This window comes from Corvus cornix, chromosome 12 (genome assembly GCF_000738735.6).
Source record: "Corvus cornix cornix isolate S_Up_H32 chromosome 12, ASM73873v5, whole genome shotgun sequence".
Classification (NCBI taxonomy): domain Eukaryota; kingdom Metazoa; phylum Chordata; class Aves; order Passeriformes; family Corvidae; genus Corvus; species Corvus cornix.
In genome coordinates this window covers 8,004,134-8,028,809 of record NC_046342.1, presented here as the reverse complement: position 1 = coordinate 8,028,809, position 24,676 = coordinate 8,004,134, and the positions used below count along the sequence as shown (strand labels likewise).

General features: G+C 38.0%; 1 protein-coding gene across 14 annotated transcripts in view; it reads left to right on the top strand.

Annotated features, from left to right (window-relative positions):
* Positions 1-24,676, top strand: part of ERC2 (ELKS/RAB6-interacting/CAST family member 2) — a 431,010-nt gene that overhangs the window by 6,936 nt on the left and 399,398 nt on the right. For 7 of the 14 annotated variants that reach the window (XM_039558897.1, XM_039558890.1, XM_039558900.1 and 4 more), the window contains exons 1-2: positions 5,781-6,142; positions 18,652-19,448. In XM_039558897.1, coding sequence (XP_039414831.1) covers positions 18,795-19,448 — 654 coding nt within the window. In that variant the 5' untranslated portion in view covers positions 5,781-6,142; positions 18,652-18,794. Of the gene's footprint in view, positions 1-371; positions 1,512-5,778; positions 6,143-18,651; positions 19,449-24,676 lie in introns of those variants that run through there. The other 7 variants (XM_039558895.1, XM_039558886.1, XM_039558896.1 and 4 more) reach the window with 5 other exon arrangements.

Sequence of the window (24,676 nt, the reverse complement as noted above, 5' to 3'; positions counted from 1 at the left end):
TAAGCCATTTCTTCTTTATACCAGAGAGTTGTATAAAAATTTAATTACATGTGCTAACATTCATACAGTTTACAGAGGTGGTTCTAAGTGATAAAAATAAATGAGAAAAAGACCATGATCTCTTTTTAGTTCTAGAATTGGTAAGATAAGGGGACATAACCTCTTGAAGTCAGATCCTCAAGTAGTGGCCAAGTTTTGCTCAAATGTGGGAGAAGTCCTGATATTTCACAAAGTCAGGGTAGTAGATGATTGTCACAGAAACACTGATAAAAGGATACTTTAAAGCCTATATTTAACCTTTCTTCAATTTTAAAGACTGGAACTTTGAAGTATTCAGAATTACTTGTGCTCTTTATTCTTCTGTGTCACAGCACTGACAATCTTGATGACAAAATGGAAATCCAAGGGTTATGAGATCCTGTTGTGAGTAAAATGGGACAACAAAGTTAAGATTACTTCAGTGAAGATTATGGAGTATGTGACAACTGTCTAGTTACTGAAATGTGGGATGCCTTATCTAACCTTAGGTTGTACACGAAGCAAAAACTACATTAGTAAGGATAGAAAGCTAACATTCCTGTGTTCTCTGGACTGGTTTTTCTGCATAGTACCACAAACGTTTTGGATAAATCACAAAAGCAGGAAAAAGGGTTTTTTTCTTAAGGACTCTGGGACTTTGTAGTGAAGAAGATTTCAAGATTGAGACAATGTGAACCTTTGTATCACAGATTTTTTACTGGGGAACTTGTGGAGGTTTTTGCATGTTTTCATGCAGAGGAGTACTAATATATGTGTAAAAGCACCTATAAAACCACATTGTAAATTGTTTAAATTAATATATAAAATAAATCCAACTTAATTCCCCATAAATGTGTAGTTTGTCTAATCCTGTGAAGTATTATGAAGTGGATATAATGTGTTACCCTCTCAAAACAGTCTAGAAATTGTCTTCAGTGTGTCTATATAGAATAACAGATGAAAGACTCTCAAGTCACCTTATTATAAACACAACAGTAGTGTGACACACCTGCTATGGAATGTCAGTTATTAGCTAATAACTAACATTTGTGGGAGCTGGAGTTGCCATCCAAGGTCAGGTGTTTTGTATTTCTTGTTATTCTGTTGGATAGCAGCTCCTCAATAGAATCCACAATGAGCACAAAAACAGGGACTCAGCTGCAGGTTCGTTGTCAGTTTTGAAGTAGCCATACAAGGCTACTGTTTTTAATTATTTTCACACTGTTCCTTAATTTGGTTTATCTTATAGGGCCCTACTCACTGCAGAAATTTGGTTCCATTTGGGGACTGCTCTGGTGGATGGAGTTTAGCTCCCCCAGCTCAGGTGGTTTGGTTCCTGCCCAAGTCCTCCCACCATGTAAATGTGATTAAGGCAATACCTCAGGCTTCAGTACTCAGCTGTTTAAAATTGGAGGAAATTGGGCTACCAATAAAAGGTTCCCTCACTGACTAACTGCTCTGTAGCTCTGCTGGAAAAAGGTGACGTGCTGGGGGTAAGTAGTCCTGTAATCCTAATGTTTGTACCTGCCAACTTTGCTGTAGAGGCTGAGATTGTAAGTAGGGAAGGAGATTTCTGTTTTCTGTAACTGGAGAATTAAGAAGAGAACCCTGGCTGCCTTTAGATCAAGTGCCTCATGTTGACACTTGTAAGTAAAATTTTAGTATCTAGGTTTACTTTTCAGGAGTGAGGTTGGTGTTTGGAAGCTTAATCCTTACTGAAAAGTCAGTTGGACTTTAGTGTTGATGTGTCTAAACTGATTTTAAAAAACCCAAACCAGCATCCAAGAGTTTATTAGCCAGTGCTTATTTAGCAGCATTTCTTTTTAACAGTCACTGTGTACATTCATATGTACAATGGCAGTAGCAGTAATGCTGTGTTTCCAACCAGGAAAATAAAGGACCATTGATAAAATTGGAAATGTTAAACCTAATCAAGATGTTTAAGCTACATTTACTAATGTTAGAAGTCCCTGGAGTTTGAATTTTCCTAAGAAATATTTTTAACTCTCTGAAATACATTGTAGAGTTGATGTAAAAGCCTATTAATAGCCCTATTCAGAGAAGTAGAAGCTGGAGAACTTCTGTGAGATGGGTATTTTTACTATTAAATTATTTTAGTATTTTTACTCTGTTTGAAACTATGATATTAACAGCATGTGCTATGCTTTATTTCTACCCTGAATAGATTGGCTGTGTAGCACAAAATGAACTGCTAAGCTATGCAATTACAAAAGAGTATATTTTCCTTGTTTGTTTTTTTGCATTATAATACATTATAATGAATTCCTTAATGGCCTCTTGTGTGTTCAGGTATATCCAAGTAACACTTTTCCATCCTGTGTAAAGCATGTGATCATGTAAATTAAAAGCAAATAAATTATACTGATGATTTTTTAAAACCAAGACTTGGGTGATCTGTTATGAGGAGAGTAAAAACAGAAGCTTAACATGTAGTGGAAACTATTTTGTAACTCAATTTGATAGGTATTTGTAGGTGAATATATAAACTGATAAAGGAAGAGCAGTCTATAATTTAATGGCTGTTAAGTGCACAACCTCTGTGGACTAGACTGGTAGGACCTCATTCTGAAATCAACAGAAAATTGAAGTTTATTTCAATTATTTTGTTTGTTTGGAGCTTTTTGTTTCTTTTGTGTCAAGTGCTTACCCACAATCTGATCACCATGTCATGGTAAATGCAATATTTTTTGGTTTTCTTAGTTCTGCAACCTTCAGTGTAAATCGGAAAGCACAGAGGAAATAGAGCAGGGCCAGGTTCAATGACTAAAGCTGAAATGCATTTTCCTGGGTTTTTAAAGCACATACCTGCAGTTGCTTGCTAGGAATTAATGCAGCAGGGACTAAGATTAATTTGTATTTCTGTTTAAAAAAAAAAAAAAATTAAGCCCTTAATAACATCCATCTTCACCAAAATATGAAAGGGAGCTGGCTGCTGCTAAAGTCTTAGTACCACAGGTGAGAAGAAGAAAGAATTGGGAAGGATGAAGGGATGCACAGGAATTGAAGACAATAAGTAACATTATACATGATTTTGAATTATTTATACTAAGAATAAGTAAACAGAATGTTTGTAATAAGTGTGTTTTATACCCTTTTGTCCAAAATCAGTATAGCATAGACTGAAGAAAACAAGAGACTTGAAAAATCTGTATTTCATATGTACTTTACTTTGTTAGGGCCTAATGTGTGGGCTCATTAAAATAAGAAAGAATTTTGCCATTAATTTCAGTGGGGTTTCCACAGCTCCTGATGTGAAAGCAGAAAGAACTGTGAAAATACTGCATTTTTAAGGTAGCAAACAAATAAACTGAAGTGTGCTAGCCAAAAATCTATTTGATGACAGAAACTATTGACAAGTGCAAACATTAGGCATAGCATCACATGGCACCTTATAATATAAATTGTGGTTTAAGTTTTACAACGGACTGCTTTCCTCTAACAGTTGGCTGAAAGATGTCTAGTAGTTAATGGGAACCTCTTACAATTAAAAAAGTGGTAGTTTACTCATATGATCTGACTCTTCTAGTGCTTAATGGCACCCACCTGCATCATGGCACCAAGGACAACACAGATGGTCCTGTGATTAGACTGAAATGAGAACTTTCATCAGCTGCAAACAAGTCAGCCTTAAGTAAACACTATTGTTATTATGCTCCCCTTTGCATCTGGATTCCAGCCTTGTCTAGAATGTAAGGAATGAATATTATTGAAGGGTTTGGATTATGTGACCCTGAGGGTCTTTGCATGGATGTTGTTTCTACTAATACAATAAGTAGATTAGCTGTAAAATTCTGATTACTTTCCCCCCCTTCTCTTGAACTGCACGTTTCTCTAACAAGTCTCTTTGAGTACAATTTGGCAAAATGTTTTTTCCCACAAAGCTCTACAATGGTTTTATCCATAGTGGGTATATTCTGTTCTTTGACACTGGTAACACTGACAGTCCCCTGCAGAGGGTCTGCTGCTCTGAGATGGGCTGTGATGAATTCTCTGCTACAAAGTTTATTGAATGATAGCAAGCTTAATTCATTGCAGTATTGTTGTAGCCTTATGGCAGCTCTCTGTCTTCCTGCAGTGATTATTCCTTGGAAAGAAGATTCTTAGGCTACTGGTCTTCTGTCAGAATGCTTCTGGCTTTTGCTGGCTATCACAAGGCCCTCAGTCTTTGCCAGTGAATGAGTCACAAAAAAGATAAGGCAGAACCTGATGTTCTTTGTCTTTTCATATAGACAGGAATGGTGTGACATGTTTAAAAAACCATCAGCAGCTGACACCACTTAGAACAAAAGTCCTGTCATCATTAACAGTACTGAGACAGAACTGGATTTAGCAATATTGAGACAGGTCTGGAAGAGATTCTTATTTCACACTGAATCCAAATGAAGGGCTAAGCTGAAAATGGACACTTCTTGTGCTTTTAAGCATTCAGTGTAGTGACCCACATTTTGTAGTGCTTATCTGTTTTCTTACAGATGCAGATTTGTTAACTCTTGAGGAATACTTTGTTTGCTTTTCAGATCAAGTGAAATTGTTTGTATACAAAACCATGTCCCTTCTTGTTAATTTCTCCAGGAACAGATTTTCTCTGTCCACATTTTTCATGGTTTTGTAACTATTTTAACAGAAATGTATTCAAATAAGTAATAAGGTTTAAAAGCAATTGAAGTTTGCATTTTAATCATGGTTATTCCATTACTTTGAACTCAGAAAAAAATATTTGCCCTCTATTGCAGTTATAGCTAAGGTAGGTGGGTACAGAGAGTGTGTCCCTATACTCCTGCTGGGAATGGCATTCTAGCATCTCCAAATAAATGTTTGTGACAACCAATTATTTCAACTGGCTGCAGATAATTCAGATACAGCAATGAAGGGATTATGCTAATTTTAAGCCTGATTGGTTGAAATCAATTTGATTTGACATAGTTTTTAACAGTAATTTCATAAAAGTTGTTCTTCTCAATAATGTTTAACAGTGGCATTTATAGGTGTATATGTGGGCAAGAGAGAAATAAAATAGAGATTATAATAAAGCAACTACAGATCTGAAGTGGTTCTTAAAATCATTGTTACTGCAATGAGATCAAGAGGAGGCAGATAAAATAAGTTTGTGAAATTTTGTCTAGGGTAAGGTATGAAGGTGCATTGAAGCTAAAGACCAAGGGTGATCACTTATAATTGTATACTGAGCAATTAAACTAAAAAAAGTTGAGAAGAGGGAAGAATAGAAGAGGAACAAAATCTCCTTTCTTAGGATGAGAAGCCAGTGATGTTTATAGAAGTTTCTCTCACTCCCCTTAATATCAAACAATAAAATCTCTGAAATAATTTTTAATGTAGTTTGCAGTTTTCTTATGAAAAAAGCTTTCAGGCTTTGCACAGCAGCTAATCTGTGGGTTTTTTTCCTGCATACTGCTTTTGAAAAAAATACAGATACATATGGATGTCATCTTAATTTCTTTTACACTTAAACCGAACACGGATTCAGATTTCTGTTTTTTTTCCGTTTATGTAAATGTACCCATATACTAAAGGTTTTTTAGACATCATATTCTGAAGCACCTGCCTTTTGAACATTTCTGGCCTTCGGTGAACAGGGGCGAGAAAGCAATTTAGCTTCTGCAGTTTTACGCAGACATAGGTGTATTTTTAGGCTGTTTCACAATGAGTAACACACTGGGGCTCGCTGGGTGGGGACTGGAAGCCGCGGGCTGGCGATGAATGGACGGAGCCGAACGCTCGCAGGAATCACGGGCTGCGGTGCGTGTGCTGCTGCTGCTGCTGCTGCCGCCCCCGGCGGCTCCGAGCCGCGCCGCTGGAGCCCCGGCTCCTCGGGAATGCTGGGAATGTTGAGTCAGGGACTGGCAACCCAGACAGCCGGGCTCGCAGCTGACTGAGGGAGACTCGCTGAGGGACAGAAAGACGAGGGACAGGGGCACACGAGCCTCCCCCGACTGCAGCAGGTTCCTTCTCGTCACCCCCTCGCAGGTATTCCGCGGCTCCGGCTCTCCCTGCTGCCGCCTTCCTCCGCGCAAATGGGATGTCAGCTAAACGTGATGTTGTAAAATCCATGTGAGGACGAAAGGCAGATGCAATGATTTGAAAGGTGAGAAGCTTAAGCAAGAATATGGCTGGGATACGTGACTGTAAATTTACTGTGATTAAGGAAATCGCTGTATATTGCTTTTTACAACTATCTGGTAGCTGAATCTGGAGATGAATTTGCAGAATAGGCTTTTTATATTGCCTTGGAAATACGTTGTAATAAATGGGACCAAGTGCACATCTTATTCTGGTAACAGAGTGCCTCTCCCTACAGCATCGTCAACCAGAAACCTCTCTTGCAATTTCTATTAAAAGCAGCCATAAGACTCTTTTTTTTTTTTTTTTTTTTTTTTCTCCTTGTGCCTAGTGTTTAAAAATATTGTTGTTGTTAAAGTTTTCTAGAATAGAATTGATGAGCTTTGGAAATTCCTGGATTTATACCTAAATAATGGATAATGTTTGGTGTTTTAAAAACCATGTCAGGAAAAAGGTGAGAGATTTGTTCCTTTCTAGTGGCTGGCAAATGGAAACAGAAGCTAACAGGATATTATTTTTCAGTTATATAATTACTGAATACTTACTGGGGTCCCTCATTTATGATGCTATGGTTTATTTTTTTTTTTAAGATAATTACATTTTAGGCTGGACAAATGATGGATGTGATGCATGTGATAAAATCCACGCCTGTGTTCACCAAGGATACATACTTATTTTTCTGGGAGTACTATACTAGTAATTTGATGGAGAAGGATTTTTTTTTTTATTAGTGTATGATTGATTTCTAGGCGGCTACCTGCTAAGCCTTGTGATGGATGGAAGGGAATCTACTCCCTTAGCGGCGAATTGCTCTTTCCCCGGTGATGGACACGCCGGCCGACCACTGGCATTGGCAGATAGAAGCTCGTTGCACACGAGCGCGGCCAATAAGTGCAGCCAAGGGGAGGGCAAATCCTACTTGTCAGGGTTAGTTTTCTGGTCGGCTTTCTAAATCAGAGGTTTTCACTTAGCTGTTTGTCCGTTCGGGGTTTGTTTTCATTTCCATTCCGTGTCCCCAGCCCCACGTGCGTGTCCAGGGCGGCCGCCGCGAACGCGGCCCCTTCCCGGCGGCCGCGCCGGGCGCAGGCCCCGCTCCGGCTCCCCCTCCTCGGGGGGTGGGGAAGGGAGGGAGGTTCCCCTCCATCAAGTCGGTTCTCCCTTGGAACTTGGTTTCCCCGTGGCCAAGCCGAGGATGGAGCAGATCCCCTGTGTCTGCCCCGCCGCCCTGCCCTGAGGAGAGATGCTGGAGATGCGCTGCCGCCCTCCTCGCTCCCTTCCTTCCCTGGGAATCGCAGAGCTCCACATCCTGGATCGGGGGCGCAGGGGGAGCCGTCCTGCGGCCCTTTCCCAGCCCCGGGGGCACTGGGGACTGTCCTCCCAGCCTCCCTGCTCGGCAGCGAGGGCTCAGCAAGCCCGGCCGCCTTCTCGGCCCGGCTCCCGCAGGCGGCTGTGTCAGCGCTGCATGTCCCTCCGGGGACCCCAAAGCAGTCCCTCTGTCGGGAGGATTTCCTTGGACTCTCCCCATGGAAGGGCGGGGGATGGCGAGCGCTCCCACAGCGCAGGTGAAGGAAAACACCAGCCATAAACCCCCACCCGCAGCAAAGCAAGCGAAGCTCCCTCAGCCGCAATCCCCGCAGGTCGCGTCTGCTGGAGCAGTGCATTCCCCGGTTGTTCCTTTCCCCAAATACGAGGAGGAAAAAGGCCCTTTGCACGTGCAGAAACAGACCCTAAAAGAAGAGCGTGTAGTGGTAAATCCAGTTCCCTTAAGGAATATGTTTCCGTGGGAAAAGCTTTGTTAGTTTCTTGATGGAAGAAACTTACAGTCCAAGCCTTGGCTTCGTGGGTGACAGTGTTAAGGGCTGTGTGTGAAAGTAACTCCACATCTCCTCAGTGCCTTGAAAGAAGCCTTTTCACTACTGTTATTTTTGTTTGAAAGCTCCGTGTAAAATGGCTTTCAAAGGCATCAAGGTGAGTTAGCATTTTCACTTTTCCTAGAGCAATCTGGGAGGAAGGAGAGGCTTTCAGTCCAGTGACTGAGGGGAATGTAATTTCTTCTTCCACAGGCTTATTGAGCTAAGGGCAGTCCCTGGGGATTGATTGTCCAGCTCAGGTTGAAACTACATGTTTGAACTTATTATACTCATTATCCTCTTTCTTGTGGTTTGGCAGCATTTGGAGGAGACCCATCTTGCCACCTCTTATCCTGTGGGTGGTTCTTCAACTCCTCTAATCTACTGGTAGTCAAATTCTGGTGATGGTAGTGTGAGATCCATTGTCCATGCTGGTCCCTCCTGCTGTTCCTTGCCTGATCTGAAGGCTGTAGAAAGGTGCGGGCCATATTCTTAGCAGCCAAATACCAAAAGAACGCATTCAACCATTTTAGAATGTCAAATATATGTGATACTTAGAGAATTATCTATTTAGCATGTGTGTTTTTGTATAAGCATGCTCAAGGTGATATTTTTCTTTTGCTTTAGAAAGATGATTCTTACTGACCTTTGAAGGATGACTAAGAAAAAAGAGTGGGTTGTTCACCCCTCAAAGAGGGTGAGGCAACCAGCCTGTGTATCACTTCCAAAGACAACGTATGTTCTCCCACCTGTATCTCTTAGACTGTTTTTATGCACTATGATATACTTGTTATCATCTGTTTAATTTAGTTTTTAATGCCTGGGATATATATATATATAGATGGAGAATCTTAGTAGATGCACCTAGGAAATATTACTGTGATACTGATTTTTTTAATAAAATTTTTTATAATGTGACCCCTCTTATCTGTGATATTATATTTGTTTGGTTTGGGATTGTGTTAAAATATTTTTCTGATTTAAGTCTTAGGTTTTTGAATGATCTCATGTACTTAGCAATGATGAGCTTGCCTCAATTTATTTATACTTTGCAACACTAACACTAGATTATATTTTCTACTAAGTCCTGGCAAAAGGATAAAAGCTATTTGAAAGTAAAATGACTTTATGATTTCTTTGAGGGTCGTAGTTGGTCAAAGGAGAACTCAGAAACTAAATTCTGAAAATTAACTGTGTAGTGCTGCTTCTTCTGATTGATACTTTCACATTAAGAAAATACAAAGGCATATCAGTAGAAACATCAGTTAAATCTTTTTCTGGAGCATTTTGTTCTTAATTAGTCACTTATTAAAGATGTAAAGTATTTTATAAAAAGAAACAGTCTTTTACAATCTTTTTGAAATTGAGTGAGATGGATTTATGTTGGTTTGTTATTGCTTGTATGCAAGATTTAAAAAAAAAAGCCAACCTGTTTCCTTGGAAAACAGCAGTTGATTATTTGTGGAGGTCCAAGGAAACTTATAAGTGTGGATATCCAATGTTTGTATAAGAAAACATAGATGTCTGATGAATTAGCATTGTGGAATTTAAATTTTGTTGTTGCTTTCTTGGCTGTTGCTCTCAGGGTGTTTTATGATTTATTTAGTGATACTGGCTTTTGGACTGCCAGCTTTGGAATATCTTAAGTAGCCAGGTTTTGTTTTGGAATGATGGCAACAATTAGGAACAGCAGCCACATCTCCTTTCAGAGACAGTCTGTCAGGTGCTGAGCTCTGCCAAAGGAGAGAGGAGGAGCAAAGATGTTTTAGCACTTCTCTGGATAAGGCTCTGTTACTGTTACCCCATTTCTGTTCACAGAAACCTGCAATTCCTTCATGGTATTAGAAAAGTGCAGTTTGCAATGAACAGGTTACATGTTGGCAGAGTTGTATGTCACTATAATCCCTTTACTTTAAAATGAGAATAATGAGGGAGATGTGTAGAATTGAATTTCTGTGCTTTTAAGAAAGCAGAAGGAATGTGTCTAAGAATTTGGGGTGTATGTCAGAGTTTGAAGTTGTGATTGGATGTGTGGGAGTCTTTGACATTTTGGATGCTTAGCAAAGCTGGAGCTTCTTTGTGAAGCTTTATGATCAGGTTTTTGAAAGGTGATACTTGCTTTCTAGATTATTTTATTCTAAGACAGTCTTGCAGACTGGCATTCACTGGAAATGTTTTAGACTGGTTACCATGTGGCTTCCTTAATAACCAATGTACTTTTTATTTAATTTAACTACCCCCCTTTCAGCAAATACTGTTTGTTTTTTTTTTTAATGTTTCCCACTGTTTGTCCTGCTTGTTGTCCTATTCCTCTAACTGAAGTCACAGTGCAGATGTAGAATCTAGCAGCTAAATTCTTCAAAATTTGAGAATTGAGAGATTTTTCAAAGTGGTTTAACTCTAAAATCTATCTCATTGTGTGAGAAATGTCATGGGATATTGAATGGAGTAAAAGGATTGATGAAAATCATATATATAAATTTTTATTGTGTAGGTATGTGTGAAAATGATGTGCTGTAGTTTCTGGGAGTATGGTGGAGTTGGGGTGGGAAGTCACTGGAGAAAAAGCACTGTCTGTAATGATTGCTCAATTGGATATAATGTGCAATTTATTTTGAAGGAAGTGAAAGAAATGTAACAAAAGTCTCTGCCATTTCTGAATTTAGTCCAAAAGTGCATTTTGCACAGAGCAGTGGTAATGTGTGGAGCAGTTTCCCACTAAGTGAATAGTTCAGATCACTTAGAATGCTGACTAATGGGACATAATCTTCTCCATACTCTGAGAGGTTTACAGAACGCATCTTGGTCATTTCATTCCAATTCCTTTTGGAGGTTTAATATATCTGTACTTGTGGTTACACCATTTGGTATGTGTTTGGATTCTTTCATTGCAAGACTTGGAGGCCATAGTACCTGAATTCTCAGGAACTCATTTTTCTTTGTCAAATATGAGTTGTCTCCTGTTGGAAATTTTGTTGATGCTCCTTCAGTTTTCAATGTTATCGAAACACTTTTCATGGTCAGTAAAACTAATTTACTGGTAATCTGCTAAGGTATATATTATCTCTTGGCACATGCAGTGTCTGAATTATTTAATTGCTTTATAAAACAGCTCAGGCCTGTGATTTCTGTGATGGTGAGGATTTTGACTTAAACAGTTTTCTGTAGTGCATTCTTTTCCTTAAAATATATTGCTGAAATATAGTTTTTACCACTTATGTTCTTTCAACACTTCAGATAAGTGGACAAATATGACCTGGTAAATAAAGCACAGTTCTTTTTTTTTGACCTATGTCCAATAATAGTGGTAGAAATGGGTACTCTCAGGGGCTTCTCTGGAAGACAGTTTGCTGTGTAAAGCAAGTTTATTTTTGATGGCAGAGTATTGGCAGTCATGATGTACCTCGGCTTTCATTTATAGAGCTCATTTGAAATCTGCTCAAAACATTTGTTTTTCCTTAAGGAAGCAGTTACAATAACATCTGTCATCAACATCAAATGTTAAGTCAGATGCCTGTGAGGACTTAGAAATTGCACTTGTGAACTGGTGTGGTTGTGCTTAGCTGAGTGTGAGCCCAAAGGGGGCAGATTGGGCTCTGCTGTGAAATTAAGAGCCGGCCACCAAGTGCTTGGGGGAACTCTTCAACTCTTTTGGTGAATAAATAAATAAAAAGGCAATTCCTGAAGTGCAATGTCTTCTAATGGTTCCAGGATGCTGATTCTATGATGAAACTAATCTGCTAAATTACTTACAGAGCCTGTAAGTTCCTTGGACAACTTTGATCTGAAGTGGCTGAAGCACAGCCAGTTTTTCTTTGGCATGGTACTGAAACATGTGCATGCTCTTGTATCTGAGCAAAGAGAACAGGAGAGATATTCTACAGGTTTTTGGATTGTGATGGCTTCAAAGCGTGCTGAATGCACAAATATGCTCCTTGTTTTGCAGTTTGAGTAGGCATATTACTATTGTTGAATCAAATAAGTGTAAGACGCAGAGTGGATATTTAGGCTTGCTAAATATCCCAATATTTAAGTATTCTAAGAAACTGCTGGAGGCTACACAGGTAGTCTTAAAAGCTGATCCTATGATTGTTTTGTTGCTTTTTTTAATGAGAATGGAAGCTTTGTAGCGAAAAAGAAAAATAATAACTATATTGCAACTATATAAGCCTGTGTTTAATAACATTAATGAGAGTAGCCTTAGTGAATTCAATTGAAAATACTCTAGTATGTGGGAGTATCTCTGTTGGTTTCTCAAACATTGAGTTATAAATGCATCTTAAAATTGAAAGGATGAGATTAATGTAAATGACAGAATATTCTTAAGCATACTTAATGTGAAAATAGACAAATTTACAGGTCAAACTACAGACTCAGTCAATTTCCTTTTACAGTATTTTCAGTTCTTAGGTTATCCTACTAAAATGAATGTGGTCTTTAATATGCATTTATATATATTACCACCTGAACTGCCTTACGTTTCAAAAAATTGGTATGAATGCTGACAATGTAGATGAATGATAGAAGAAGTCTGGTCTTCCAGTTTTTTCCTGGAAAACCTTCAGATTTTCTTAACTTGTGCTTATTTTTAAGATCTACCTTCTCCAAGGTTATTCAGTCTATAACTGTGTTTCTGTAAACTACATTTAGTCATTCAAGTTAGGTAAATGTTGACAAAAGCAAAGTATAACTGTGCTAATAATTAGGCATAACTTTCAAGTAATCCTGAAGAATGTTATATTCTTTTACATTTTAATGTTTTTCCCCAAAGGAGACTATTTTAGTAAAAATTCAAGACATATGAGTGGTGTTGTTCTTTAACAGCTATTAAATGAAAAGTACTGTTTGCCTGGTTTACCATGTGCCTTAGAATAATCCTCCACAAAATACTGGAGTTTGTAAATGCAGGCTTGCATTGATAAATGAGAATTGTTATTGAGAAGGAAATAAAAGACATGATTAACAATGGCAGGATGGAAGGCATGATGAATACAGACTAGGATGCAGAAATTTAGCACATGAGATACCTGCAAAGACTGAAATAGGAAGTATTTCTCCAGAAGACCAAAAGCTTGCCAGGTCTTTAGAAGTATCTGTGTATCCTGAGAAGGTCATTATGGTGCAGGGAAGTTGACAGCTAAAAAGCCTGAAGAGGTACAAGCAGTGTTTTGGAATTTGTGTTTCTATCCCTTGTTGCTTGTGATTCACACCATCCATCCTCCCACCCACCAATAAAAAATAGGATCCCAGTGTTAAGAGTTGCAGAGAGCAGATGGGCAGCAAAACAATGACACAGTGAGCGTGGGACTGGGAACTTCAGGCAGTTACAGCTGAGGTGTTGTTTTACCCTGCACCTCTGAAACCCTTTGCACCACTGTTGGTGCTTGTGCTTTATACTTTAACCAAAGGGTAACACTAAACATCCCTGCTTCTGTGGAGTGGCTGTCCAATCAGAAGGGACTGGAGAGTGAGAAATGCTCAGCACTGGAAGGTAACTTGTACAGACTGTATGTGGTTGTGTCGCCCAGATTTGGCAGATAGGCTGCCCTATGGCTTTTTATAAAGATACAGTGTGTTCTCTGGCATAACAATTAAAATTAGATGTGATGATTCTGCCTTTGCTTGGCTATAGAAGTCTTTTTTTTTTTTTTTTTTTAGTGTTCCATTTTCAGGTCTTTAATATTTTACGCAACATCAGAAAAATAAAATGAAACAAATTTGGAATTTCTCGCCTCCCTTAAGCATCTTAGAAACCCCAGGAAGACTTGTCACATTCAGGACTGCAGGAAAGAATTATTTTAATGGAAGTGTTAGAGATAAAGCATTAAGAATTGGAGTTTGAGCAACAAAGAGACCTAACTTAAAAGTTAGAAAATAATGGAGGTGTCAGTTGGTGGAGTTTAAATATTATTTACATTATTTAAAGCCTATTTCTAACTATTATGTTTTAAAACAGTTATGTCTTGAACATTGTAATAAACAGTAAAATGCTTTGAAAGAAATGTACCTCTCTTGAACACTAGCCTTGTTTTAAACCCATGAAACCTGGATGAAAGAGTTAGAAAGGTGTTGTTGACTCTTCACTTAAGTACATTTGAGAGTAATATAATTGACTCTCCTGGTAATGGTGTCAGAACTGCTTGCTTTTCAAGATTTTTTAATACGGCATTTTGAGCAAATATTTCAATTGGTGGAGTATTCTGATTGCATGACAAGTATTAATTGCTGTCACTGCACCTGACAGCATTAGAATGCCTGACAACTTTATTTTCCATTTATGTCATTAGATGCATATTGAGCAGCCACTTCTACTTTTGCCTTCGTATTTTCTTCTGTGTGAAAGAGAAATGAAAGGCAGGCAGGCCTGGTGAACTGTTGAACTATGAAGTGATAAATGCCAGTTCTTCCATTTAGCATTGATGGGAGTTCAGGGACATGACCAGCTTGCAAGATTAAAGGAGACTTTGGAACTAACTTTATTTACAACTACATATGCGCAAATTTTATGCCAAGCTACAAGAGAGGGGATAAACTAATGTCTGTTAACTAGTAAAAATAAATGTATTGTGCAGACTGTAGTAAAACTTAAATTTACATAAGAAACGCAGTTTCAGGACGCTGTAAGGAACTTAAATGAAAATGTTGCTTCTGTAGTCATATGCTCTTTTTTTTCAAACTTTTGTAAGGAATAGTGGAGTAGCAGGAAGAAATGGATTCTTTTCTTTTTAGGATTAAAAAAAGGTGGGGGAGAAATAATTTGGTCAGCCTGGTAAATAGGAAAAGGGAGTACTTTGTCCTTTTAATAAAAACAATGCTGGCCTTGTACTAATCCCATATGAAGAGCATTGTGTTTGTTATTTTATTTTACTTTATGAAAAGAAGACATGGCTAGGCTGCTCAGATTAATGAAGAAAGGAAGGATACTCTACAACAGATTTGGGTTCTCTGTATCTATTTTGTATCAGCTTGCTGCCTTTTTTTTTCTTTTACATCAGCATAGATAATAAAAAACGTGAAGAAAAGAATATTGTCTGCTGTGAGGCTGTATTGTGCCACTATGAAAGCAGTAGAAAACCTAGGTAATCCAAAAGAAAGGGCTAGAAATATTTCTGGCTCTTGGTCACTACTTTTAATATGCATATACTCCTGCTCTTCTGTGTACAGAGATGTTTTTGTTGTAAGAGTATTTAAAAGATGTTATCAAAATAAAGAAATCATTATTGTTTACCAGGACGTGTTTGTCTTATTTCTGTGAATCTCCTGCCTTTTGTGGTGTCTCAAAATGCAGTCCTGGTGAAGAAAATAGGAGCATTGTGTTCTACATCACCTCTTTTTTTCTATTTTGCTTCTTTTGGTTTATATGTGGGGAGCTGTATAGTACTAGACAGTTTTAGGCAGTTTGGATTTAGTTTGATCATTTCTGCCACTTACTTGTCACCATATATTGTTTGGGGAGGTGAACTCTAAGGAAGGGGTTTCCTTAAAGCCTTTGGTACTTTTACAAATGTTTGAGCTCTTGGCTCAATGTTAATATTGGCAAGTAGTTGTGCAAAGCTATTAAGTATCTGGCTAATACCCAAACTTCCTGCTGACTAGGTGATTCAGGCCACAGGAGGGGACACTAAAAGCCTAAATCATCCCTCAGCATGTAAGAGTGTGTAACGAGTGAAAATCAGAACTTACAGGGTGTTGTGTACACAGTATTTCAAGGAAACTCTAATTATGTAAAATGTAGAAGTAAGGATTTGGAAACTAAATTGAGTGAGAGCTTCTATTAGCATCATATTAGAATCCTATGCTCCCAAGTTTCTATAAAAATAGAAAGCTAAAACACAAATAAAATGCATTGTCAGACTTCAGTGATGGTGGGTAATGCAAACCCATGATGTTGCTGTCTGCAGAGTGCAGGTGATCAGATGGGGCAGGAATGTGGAAAATAAGGCAAGCTGAAAGTTGGAACAGGCATGAGGAGGGACTTTGGCATGAAATGGACTGTATCAGGTTTGCTGGGGTTTTTAAGGCTGATGAGAGCATGAGGGAAAGTGTCCAGTGCTTGCCCTCCTGCCTCCAGCTGAGAATGCTTGCTTAATTTTCTGGATCCTAAAAGGATCTGTATAAAATACAGCTTTGTTTGCAATACAGGATATTAAACTCATGATTATAGTGGTTAATTTTACATTATGTGCATTAAACGGTATTTCTTTAAAATAAGAAAATACTGAGCCAAGCAGGTGATCATCTGGGTTTTTTTTCCTAGTACTAAGCTGAATTGGGTTTTAAAACTCAGCTCTTGTAGGAAAATGTGTGGCTCTGCAGTCTGTCCCTACCAGAGTGAAGGAATCTGGGTGACTTTTTTTCTCAGAGAAGGTTTTAGGGGGATACGACCTTTGTGAGCTCCGTTGTGGCCATTGCAACACTTACAGCTTGGGTTAAAAAGTTATTACTTGAGAGTATTAATATTCATTCCCTCCTGTCCAATTAAAATAATAATATAAAACAAATTTATCTTTCAAAATAGTCGTTTATATCTCACCTGTCCACTCTAAGTTCAACTAGAATGGCTCTGTCAGCTGGTTCTGTGGGAAGATGGGATTTCTCCTTTCTTTTTCTCCAGGCAGTAGATGATGATCTGTGTGGCAGTTGTTGAGGTCCTGAGGCTGATATTGCTTCTTCATGTCTCCAATTCCTGATTTGTGGAGACACACAGTAAGTCTTCCTGAAGCTAGGAAGGCTCCATGTATAAGCAATAAAGAGCAGAAAATGATGTAGGTGCTTTTCTCCCCTCCTTCATAGAGCAATGGTGTCTGGCTTCTACTGTGTCTGAGACATTTCACAGCCATAAAGGAAGACTCCAGTTTTATCCTTAAGAAGTACATGCATTGAGAAAGCATATTTTCATGTGCTTGCCTTTTTCTGGGGTGTTTGCAGGAAAGCCAGCCTGTATAATTCAGGCTGTAGAAGGAAACAAACTGCAAATGAAGATGGAGAAACCCTACGAATTTTTTAAGTCAGGGTTTTCAGCTTTTGGTCTGTAAGCTGTCCTTAATAGCCCACTAAAGTAAGAAAAATTGAGCATATCATCAGTGTATTTGCATTTGCTACATAGAGGTCTCTGTTTTGCTTAGAATATTTCTAGGGGGAAAGTAAAAGAAAAAAATTGAAAATGCTGTGGAGGTAATAACGCTTCTTTGGTTGGTGGTGTTTTGCTTCTCTTTTCCTGTTGGTTTCAGAATTTTTACAAGCTTATGGAAGTTAAAATGTTAAATCAGTGTTTGAACATTAGTAAAGAAGTTTAGTGAGAAGTTAGCCTGCCTTTGGATAAGGAATGAGGATCCCTTTTTCAGTAGAGCTCAATGGTGAGGACTGGAGTGCTAAGCAAGATGAAAGCGTTCTCTGATTTGAGATAAGAACTTCCAAAACTTCACACAAGTTGAGAAAAGAAAGACCACAATGAATAAGCTCTAAAAGGCAAAACAAGTACCTAAAAATACATAGCAGAGACATAAGCAGAAGACTAAGTAGGTTATTAAGTAACTCTAAGCAAGAAACATAAATTACGTATTTATCAGACTGTGGCAATGAGAAGGAACAACAGGATGGATGTGATATAAGATACAATATTCTGTACCTCTAGTTCTGAGGATCAACAAATTTATACCAAACTCCACCACCTGTGTATCATATCTGCTGTATCTAAAAATATTTTATTGTGTGCAGTTTAAATTGATACTGGCAGTTTCTGCTAGCAGTATTGTTTTTTCACTAGGCCAGAGTGTTGTGTTTTTTGTGAAGCTTTGGTTTGTTTTGTGTGTTTTTGAGTGAGTGGGAGGGTGGGGGTGAATTCTGTCAATTTAAAAGATGAGTTGTTGCTTTTGTTCAGGGTCTGCCAGGAGCCAGTGGAAGGAAAATGATCTTCAGCTCTGGTCTCATGGGAGATTTGTCTTTGAAGGGAGCTATGGAACTATTTCAGGCAACTGGAAAGATGCAAGGATGGATTTTTCAGAGGGCTTGATGAGTTATTTGGCCAGAGGATGGCTGGTGCTTGAGATTTAGGATAAGAAGTCACATTGTCCCAGTTACCATGATGAGAAATTTTTTGTTTAGTTGGTCAATGTGTTGAAGTTGAGATGCCAGAAAAGCTGCACAAGTTCTTGGTGGAGCAAGCTGTGGGTCATCTCTTGAATGCTGCATGACAGCTGAAACGAGGGGCAGATTTGGACAGAGATGTCAAAATGCCAAAACTTGAAAATGTACATCAACAAGATCTGGTTCCTTTATATCTGCGTGCCTTGGGGATGAATTCTGGAGGCTTATTTAAGAGGGTAGTTCTTAAAGTCAATAATAAATATTTTTCTTTATATAAATTTCATGTTGTCAGTCATTTAAGTCCATTAATATACCAGCTAAGGTATGTTTTTGGGCCTCTGTTGTTCACTGCAACTTAGTTTAGCAAGATTTAACTCCAAGTCTTTTAGCAAGGAAGAAATTAGAAGTTTTATTTTGATTGAAATTAGTTTGAAAATGCATTTTTAACTCATCTTCCTAAATATAAAATGTGTAGTAGATTTTATTTTTGAAGTTATTGCTCTGGGAAGTTGTTTTTTTTCTGATATATGGTGATTACTTGTAAGTTTATTTTCCAAGATGAAAATTTAATTTTATAATATATTTTTTTTTCCCTCAGGTCTGTCTTTGGAGGAATACCAGATTTTGCCTACTGGAAGAATGCAGTGAAACTGCCAATATTTCTAGCCGGAATTATAAATTTAATATTCAACTTTAGTGTTACTAGTTTCTTACTAAATAGTACCTCAAAGTAGAAGAAAAATGTATGGAAGTGCAAGAACAATCAGCAACTTGGAAGGAAGTCCCTCCAGGTCTCCCCGCCTGCCGAGGTCCCCTCGCCTGGGCCACAGGCGAACCAGCAGCGGGGGAGGAGGGACGGGGAAGACGTTATCCATGGAGAACATCCAGTCCCTTAACGCAGCCTATGCAACATCTGGACCAATGTACCTGAGTGACCATGAGGGTGTAGCTTCTACTACTTTCCCAAAGGGCACAATGACTCTTGGAAGGGCTACAAATCGAGCTGTGTATGGTGGCCGAGTCACAGCCATGGGGAGCAGCCCCAATATTGCTTCTGCTGGACTGTCACACACTGATGTCCTTTCTTACACCGACCAGCATGGAGGGCTGACCACATCCTCACACCACCACCACCACCAGGTTCCTTCCATGCTGAGACAGGTTAGAGATAGCACCATGTTAGACCTGCAGGCTCAGCTTAAGGATCTACAGAGGGAGAATGACCTTCTCAGAAAAGAACTAGACATTAAGGACAGCAAGCTGGGGTCCTCTATGAACAGCATCAAAACTTTCTGGAGTCCTGAGCTAAAGAAAGAGAGAGTATTGAGGAAAGAAGAAGCAGCCAGAATGTCAGTTCTTAAAGAACAAATGAGAGTTTCCCATGAAGAAAATCAGGTAAGTAATTATGAGAGTTTCTTCGTGTTGTTTTACAAACAAGCATGTGATGTTTTGCTTTTAATACTGTATCCAATACTGGCACAAGTTTGACATTTGCCACAAGAATTGTCTGTCTTGACATATCTGCTTCTGGCTGCTAAACTGTAGGAAAACACACTAATAAGCATCCAAATGCAGGTTATAATTTCCTTTGTGCAGCATCCCTTCACATTTTAGATGGGGAAAATAATTGTTGTTACCCTTTCTCTTATTTTTGAAACTTTCTCTGGGGCTTTTTTTGCAAAAGCTGTCTAAATATATGTGGCCACATTTTCTGAGGAGGTAAAGGAGCCGCCTTTGAAAAAGTATAAATAAACACCCAGAGGCATATTTTATTTAAGCTGTACAGGGATTTAACAGTTTTAAAGATAAAAGAAGATAAATTCTCATATTTAATTTTCTGTACTTCTCCATTACAGAACAGAGTGAAAGTTTTCAATAACATTTCATAGACTTGTGTTGTAGAAAACGAGTATCTTGTAAATATGTATTTCAAATACTTCTATTCAAGATGTAACATTATTTTTCTGAAGTTTTAAAAAGATTCAAATATTTTAATCTGTAAAGTCAAACTTTGAGACTTTGCTATATAAAATATATACAGCTATATATAAAAAGCTACATGAAACAGCAGCACAGAGTAGATAAAAAAAATTCTCCTTCCTTTTTCCACACACTTTTTGGCTTCTCATCTTATTTTAAAGCTGCTCCTTTTTAGACCATCTGTTAACTTTCCCCAGACAAAAACACAGTCCTGTGTTTCTCTCACTTCCAGATTCCAAATCTAAACTTCTTTGCTGGCAGGCAGCAACAACCGAGATTTTTAATTTACTTCCAAGTTTGTGATCAATTAGTGCTCCTCAGCAAACTTTCCACCTTTTAGGCATGTCATGAACCTAAATATCTACAGAGCTAGCAAGTCTGTTACCAGCTACTTCAGTGGAAAACTGACAGGGTTGTCATCAAAAATTCAGTACAATTAATTAATAAATTACTTCCTTTTATGACTTTTGTATCCAGACTGACAGTAGTAGTTACTGATTATCTACTTATAGCAGGGGCACTAGGATGCTGCTAGAACCAATATTATCAGAAAGATGCATGGTGGAGGTTCTGTTTTTCAAAAGCTTTGTTGGTTAGATATTTTAATGGTGTATTTAGTGTCACCTTAGTAGGAGGAATATTCTAATGTACTCATGTATTTATTATGGAAGTGTCACATTAATATCTTACACTGACATTTGGAATCTGAATCTGGTATTTAGAGACTTTGTCACATACCAATGAGGTTATGTTTTGGTTTTTTTTCCCCTAAAAGCTAGTTTTCCTTATCTTGAGGGGAAAGTAAACTAGTAACTCAGTTTTGAGTCAGTTTTTTTGACAAATGGTCTTATTTTCTTATAACAGCAAACCTGATAACAAGAATATATTTTGCCTTATGTGTATATTTAACATGAATCCTGACTCTAGAATACAATAACACAAAGATTGAGTAGCTCAGTATTCCATTGCTAACAGTGTCCAAACATTCACAGAATAGGCCAAGTATACAGTGATACCTCCACAGAGTATTCCTTATGATCCAGCTGCTGTTTTTGTGCTTAATAACTCAGTGGACCTCAAATTCAGCCAGTTACTTTTGGACCTATTTAAAATGCCAGGGTCCACAGGCTCTTACAGCCTGACACCTGCAAAGAACCACTGCTTTTCATTTGGTTTTGCACTGGACTTTGGCTGCTTTTGCCAGGATTTCCTGTTTCTTGTACTGAAAGAAGCAATAAGTAATTGATATCTGGTGCCAGTTTCAGTGCCACTTAGAACTTTACAGTGCCATCATCACATCCCTTCCTCAGCTCTTTTCCAGTTAGAAGAATCTTACCATGTGTGATAATTCCTTGTGAAAGAGTGACATGATGCTTTTCAGACCTATTACATGTTTGGGGTTGTTTTTTCTTTGAGGTGAGGAGACCAAAACAGCTTATGTTTTTGAAAAGATGTAAAATGAGTTGTGTTGGTGTTGTAGTGTTTGCCCTTTAATTCTGTCTCTCTCACAGGAATTCCCAACAATTAGTTTGTTCTTTCCAGTGTTGGATGCCTTTATTTTTGCTGCTACTGAGTGCTAAGTTAATATCTTAATGGAAATATTTATTATAGCTGAAAATCTCACTCCTGATTCTAACCAGTTTCGATCCCAGCTTGCTATGCTTAAAGTTGGGATTGTTTTCACTTGCATTCCACTCTTATCTCACTGAATTTCATCTGCCAGCCTTTGATAATTGGCTTAGTCTTATAAAGTTCTTCTTTGCATTTGTTTTTTGTCTTTACTGCTCTGAATAACCAAATATCATGAGGAAAATTAGTCATCTTACTGATCACCCTGTTCTCTGGGTTACTCAGGAAGTGTCAGTCAGCACAAAGCTCAGCCACAGGTTCCAGCAAAACTCCACAGGGACTTTATAGTTGGTTTTAGGAGTCAACCATGTGTTTCTGCTATTTTCTCTCTTGTAATCAAATATTTGTGTATAAAAGTACCCATCCTCTTATCTAATTGCTGCTTACTTTTCTTGTAAGCATTTGGAGAGGAGCCTTTCGGAAGGAATGGCTTTGGAAGCCCAAGCTGGCTGTGTCAGCTTGTCTGTCACTCTTACTTATCCAGAGGGCTATTGATTTTTTCAAACAACTAATTTAAATTGGAATTATCAAAAAGCTGAAATTTTAAGAACAAAAAAAGTGATGTGCTCTATCACATCTATGCTAAGACTGGTCAATCTATCATTGTGTGTCTGAGGTTTACTGGCATGTAAAAGTTTTTTGAAAACAGAGTTGTTTCATACTGAAACATTAAAAAGTGTTTTCACATTGGCTGTCCATGATGAAAGTGATCCTGACTGGATTCCTGAGTCTCCTAGCAAACTCCAGGAGGCTGGAAAAGGGCAAATCTATGTGCCTACCAGGGGAAAAAAGTGACATGAGAGAAGGAGTGAAATATGTTTGATATTTTTGTTGTGGTTTCTGAAAAAATATTGCAGGAACCAAAGAAAGTTATTTGTAAATGGTGTTTTTTTCAGTCGTTAGCTATTTCTAAATATAGGGGGAAAAACAAAAAATACACTAGCACCCAATATAGATTTGTCAAAAATAATATCAAAGAAGTCTGATTTTCTTGGATGACAGGAAAACCCACCTTATGCATAAAGGAAAAGCAGCAACATATCGATGTTGGGAAAATGGTTGTCTCAAAAGATTTCTCTCAGATCTCAAAAGGAAGCATGTGAGAGGAAATTGTTTATATGGAGAACTATCTGATTGGAAGCCTGTGTCAAAATGTAATTATCCATGATTCATGGTGAAATTGGAAAGATTTCCAGTAGGATCTGGTAGGGATCTTTCATGTGCTTGAGGCTTTCATCAGTGTCCTGAAGGATGGATATGTGTTATGCATCCTGATAATGTCAAGCTTGGGAAGGCTTAAAAACATCTGGGAAAATAGGATAATGAAAATAAATATGCCAAATAGGTGAAATAGTAGGATCTGTTTCGACAGGAAAATTCATAAAATTAAAACTTTTGGAAGTGCAAGAAACCCATGAGGATGTTTATGGACAGTAACTTGGACATTCCCGGTTTTCTTTTGAAAGTTATTTTATTTCTGAAAGTGTATGCTTTCAGCACCTGTTCTTTGATATCACAGCCCACATTTAGTTGTCTTGTCTTTCTGTTCTTCATAGTCTTTGTGATATTTTCTCACAGCATAACTGGAATTTTTATATATATGGGTTTATATATATATATATAGGGGCAGGAAGTACTCTACATGTTTTTAACTATTTAAAGTGGTTCTTCATCTTGGAATAATCCATTGGCAGTGTCTCAGAGTTTCTGCCTTTTCCCCACTTAGGTAGGTATTTATTCCCTCTAATGTGTCTTGAATAGAAGATTCTAATAATGTGTAATGTACAGAAGAGTTAGTGTAGAAGGTTCTGGTGGAGAGCAGAAGGCCATGAGGTGGGAAGTGCTGGGAAGACACAAGACATTATTCAGCAATATTCATTTCCAGGATTGTTGCCTGTCTGTCAGAAGAAGAGGGAGAAATAATTTATTGGTTTAGATCAGCTGCTTCTAATACAATTTAACGTTTATCAGTTGATATGCTGCTTTTATGACATTGCAAAAACTGAATCACTGACTTTTAAAAAATGCATACTAAGCACTGTTGCACAAAATAAAGCCCCTTTTAAAACCTACTTAAAAATGTTGTCATTTAATGCTACGTAATTAATACAAAATGGACACTGTGTGCAATGAACAGTGGCTCTTTTTCAGATGACGTGGTTTTATGTTGTTGGAAATAAATGGGTGAGCCATGATCCCTTTTTTTCCCCTTACAGAAAACCAGGTGATTTTAATTGACTTAATGTGTTCTTTGAAAACATGTTACAAATTTCGATCTTTTGAAGTTTAGTTCCTGTCCTGATACTGCAGGAATTTGCTTCTGATTAATGAGTTGAAGAGAGGATAAAAAGGATAGTGAGCAGTTCCTCTGAGGCCTATAGTTTTGAATACAAAATTTTCTTGAAATAGTTTCCCAGAATAACTTTCGTCTATCTGTAGCAATATGATTAACTCAGATGCTGCAATTACAGAATAGAGCTGATAAAATAATCAGTAGAGAAGGGAATGTGTATTCATGAATTCAGAACCGAGAGTAGCTACTTGGTGTTATTTCACGTGCTCTTAATTTTCACTTTGATTCATGACAAGTATCTAAATAGAACCATAAAAGAAAATATACTAACAAATATTCTGAAATGGTGTTTCCCTTCTTGTTACTAATTAAACTATATTCCTAATAAAACTTTGATTAGGCTAAGGTATACATTATTAGTATGTATTTAGTGTGAGTTCATAGATTGGTATTGTCTTCTTTAATGTGTCAAAGTATGCACTTGATTACTGGTTGGAAAGGAGACCTCCCATTGTTCCTAAATACCAGATGGGGTCAGAGGAGGATTCTTTTTGGGGTATAAATACTTTTCAGCCCATTTTATTGTGTAAATGTGTGAAACAGGGATTTTGAAGTTTATTGTGAATATTAATGAAGTGCACGGTAGCACGAATGAAAGCTAGGAAGCTGAGGAATGGCAAAGTTCTGCTTGTGGTTTACTATTCTACCTGAGGTATGTTTT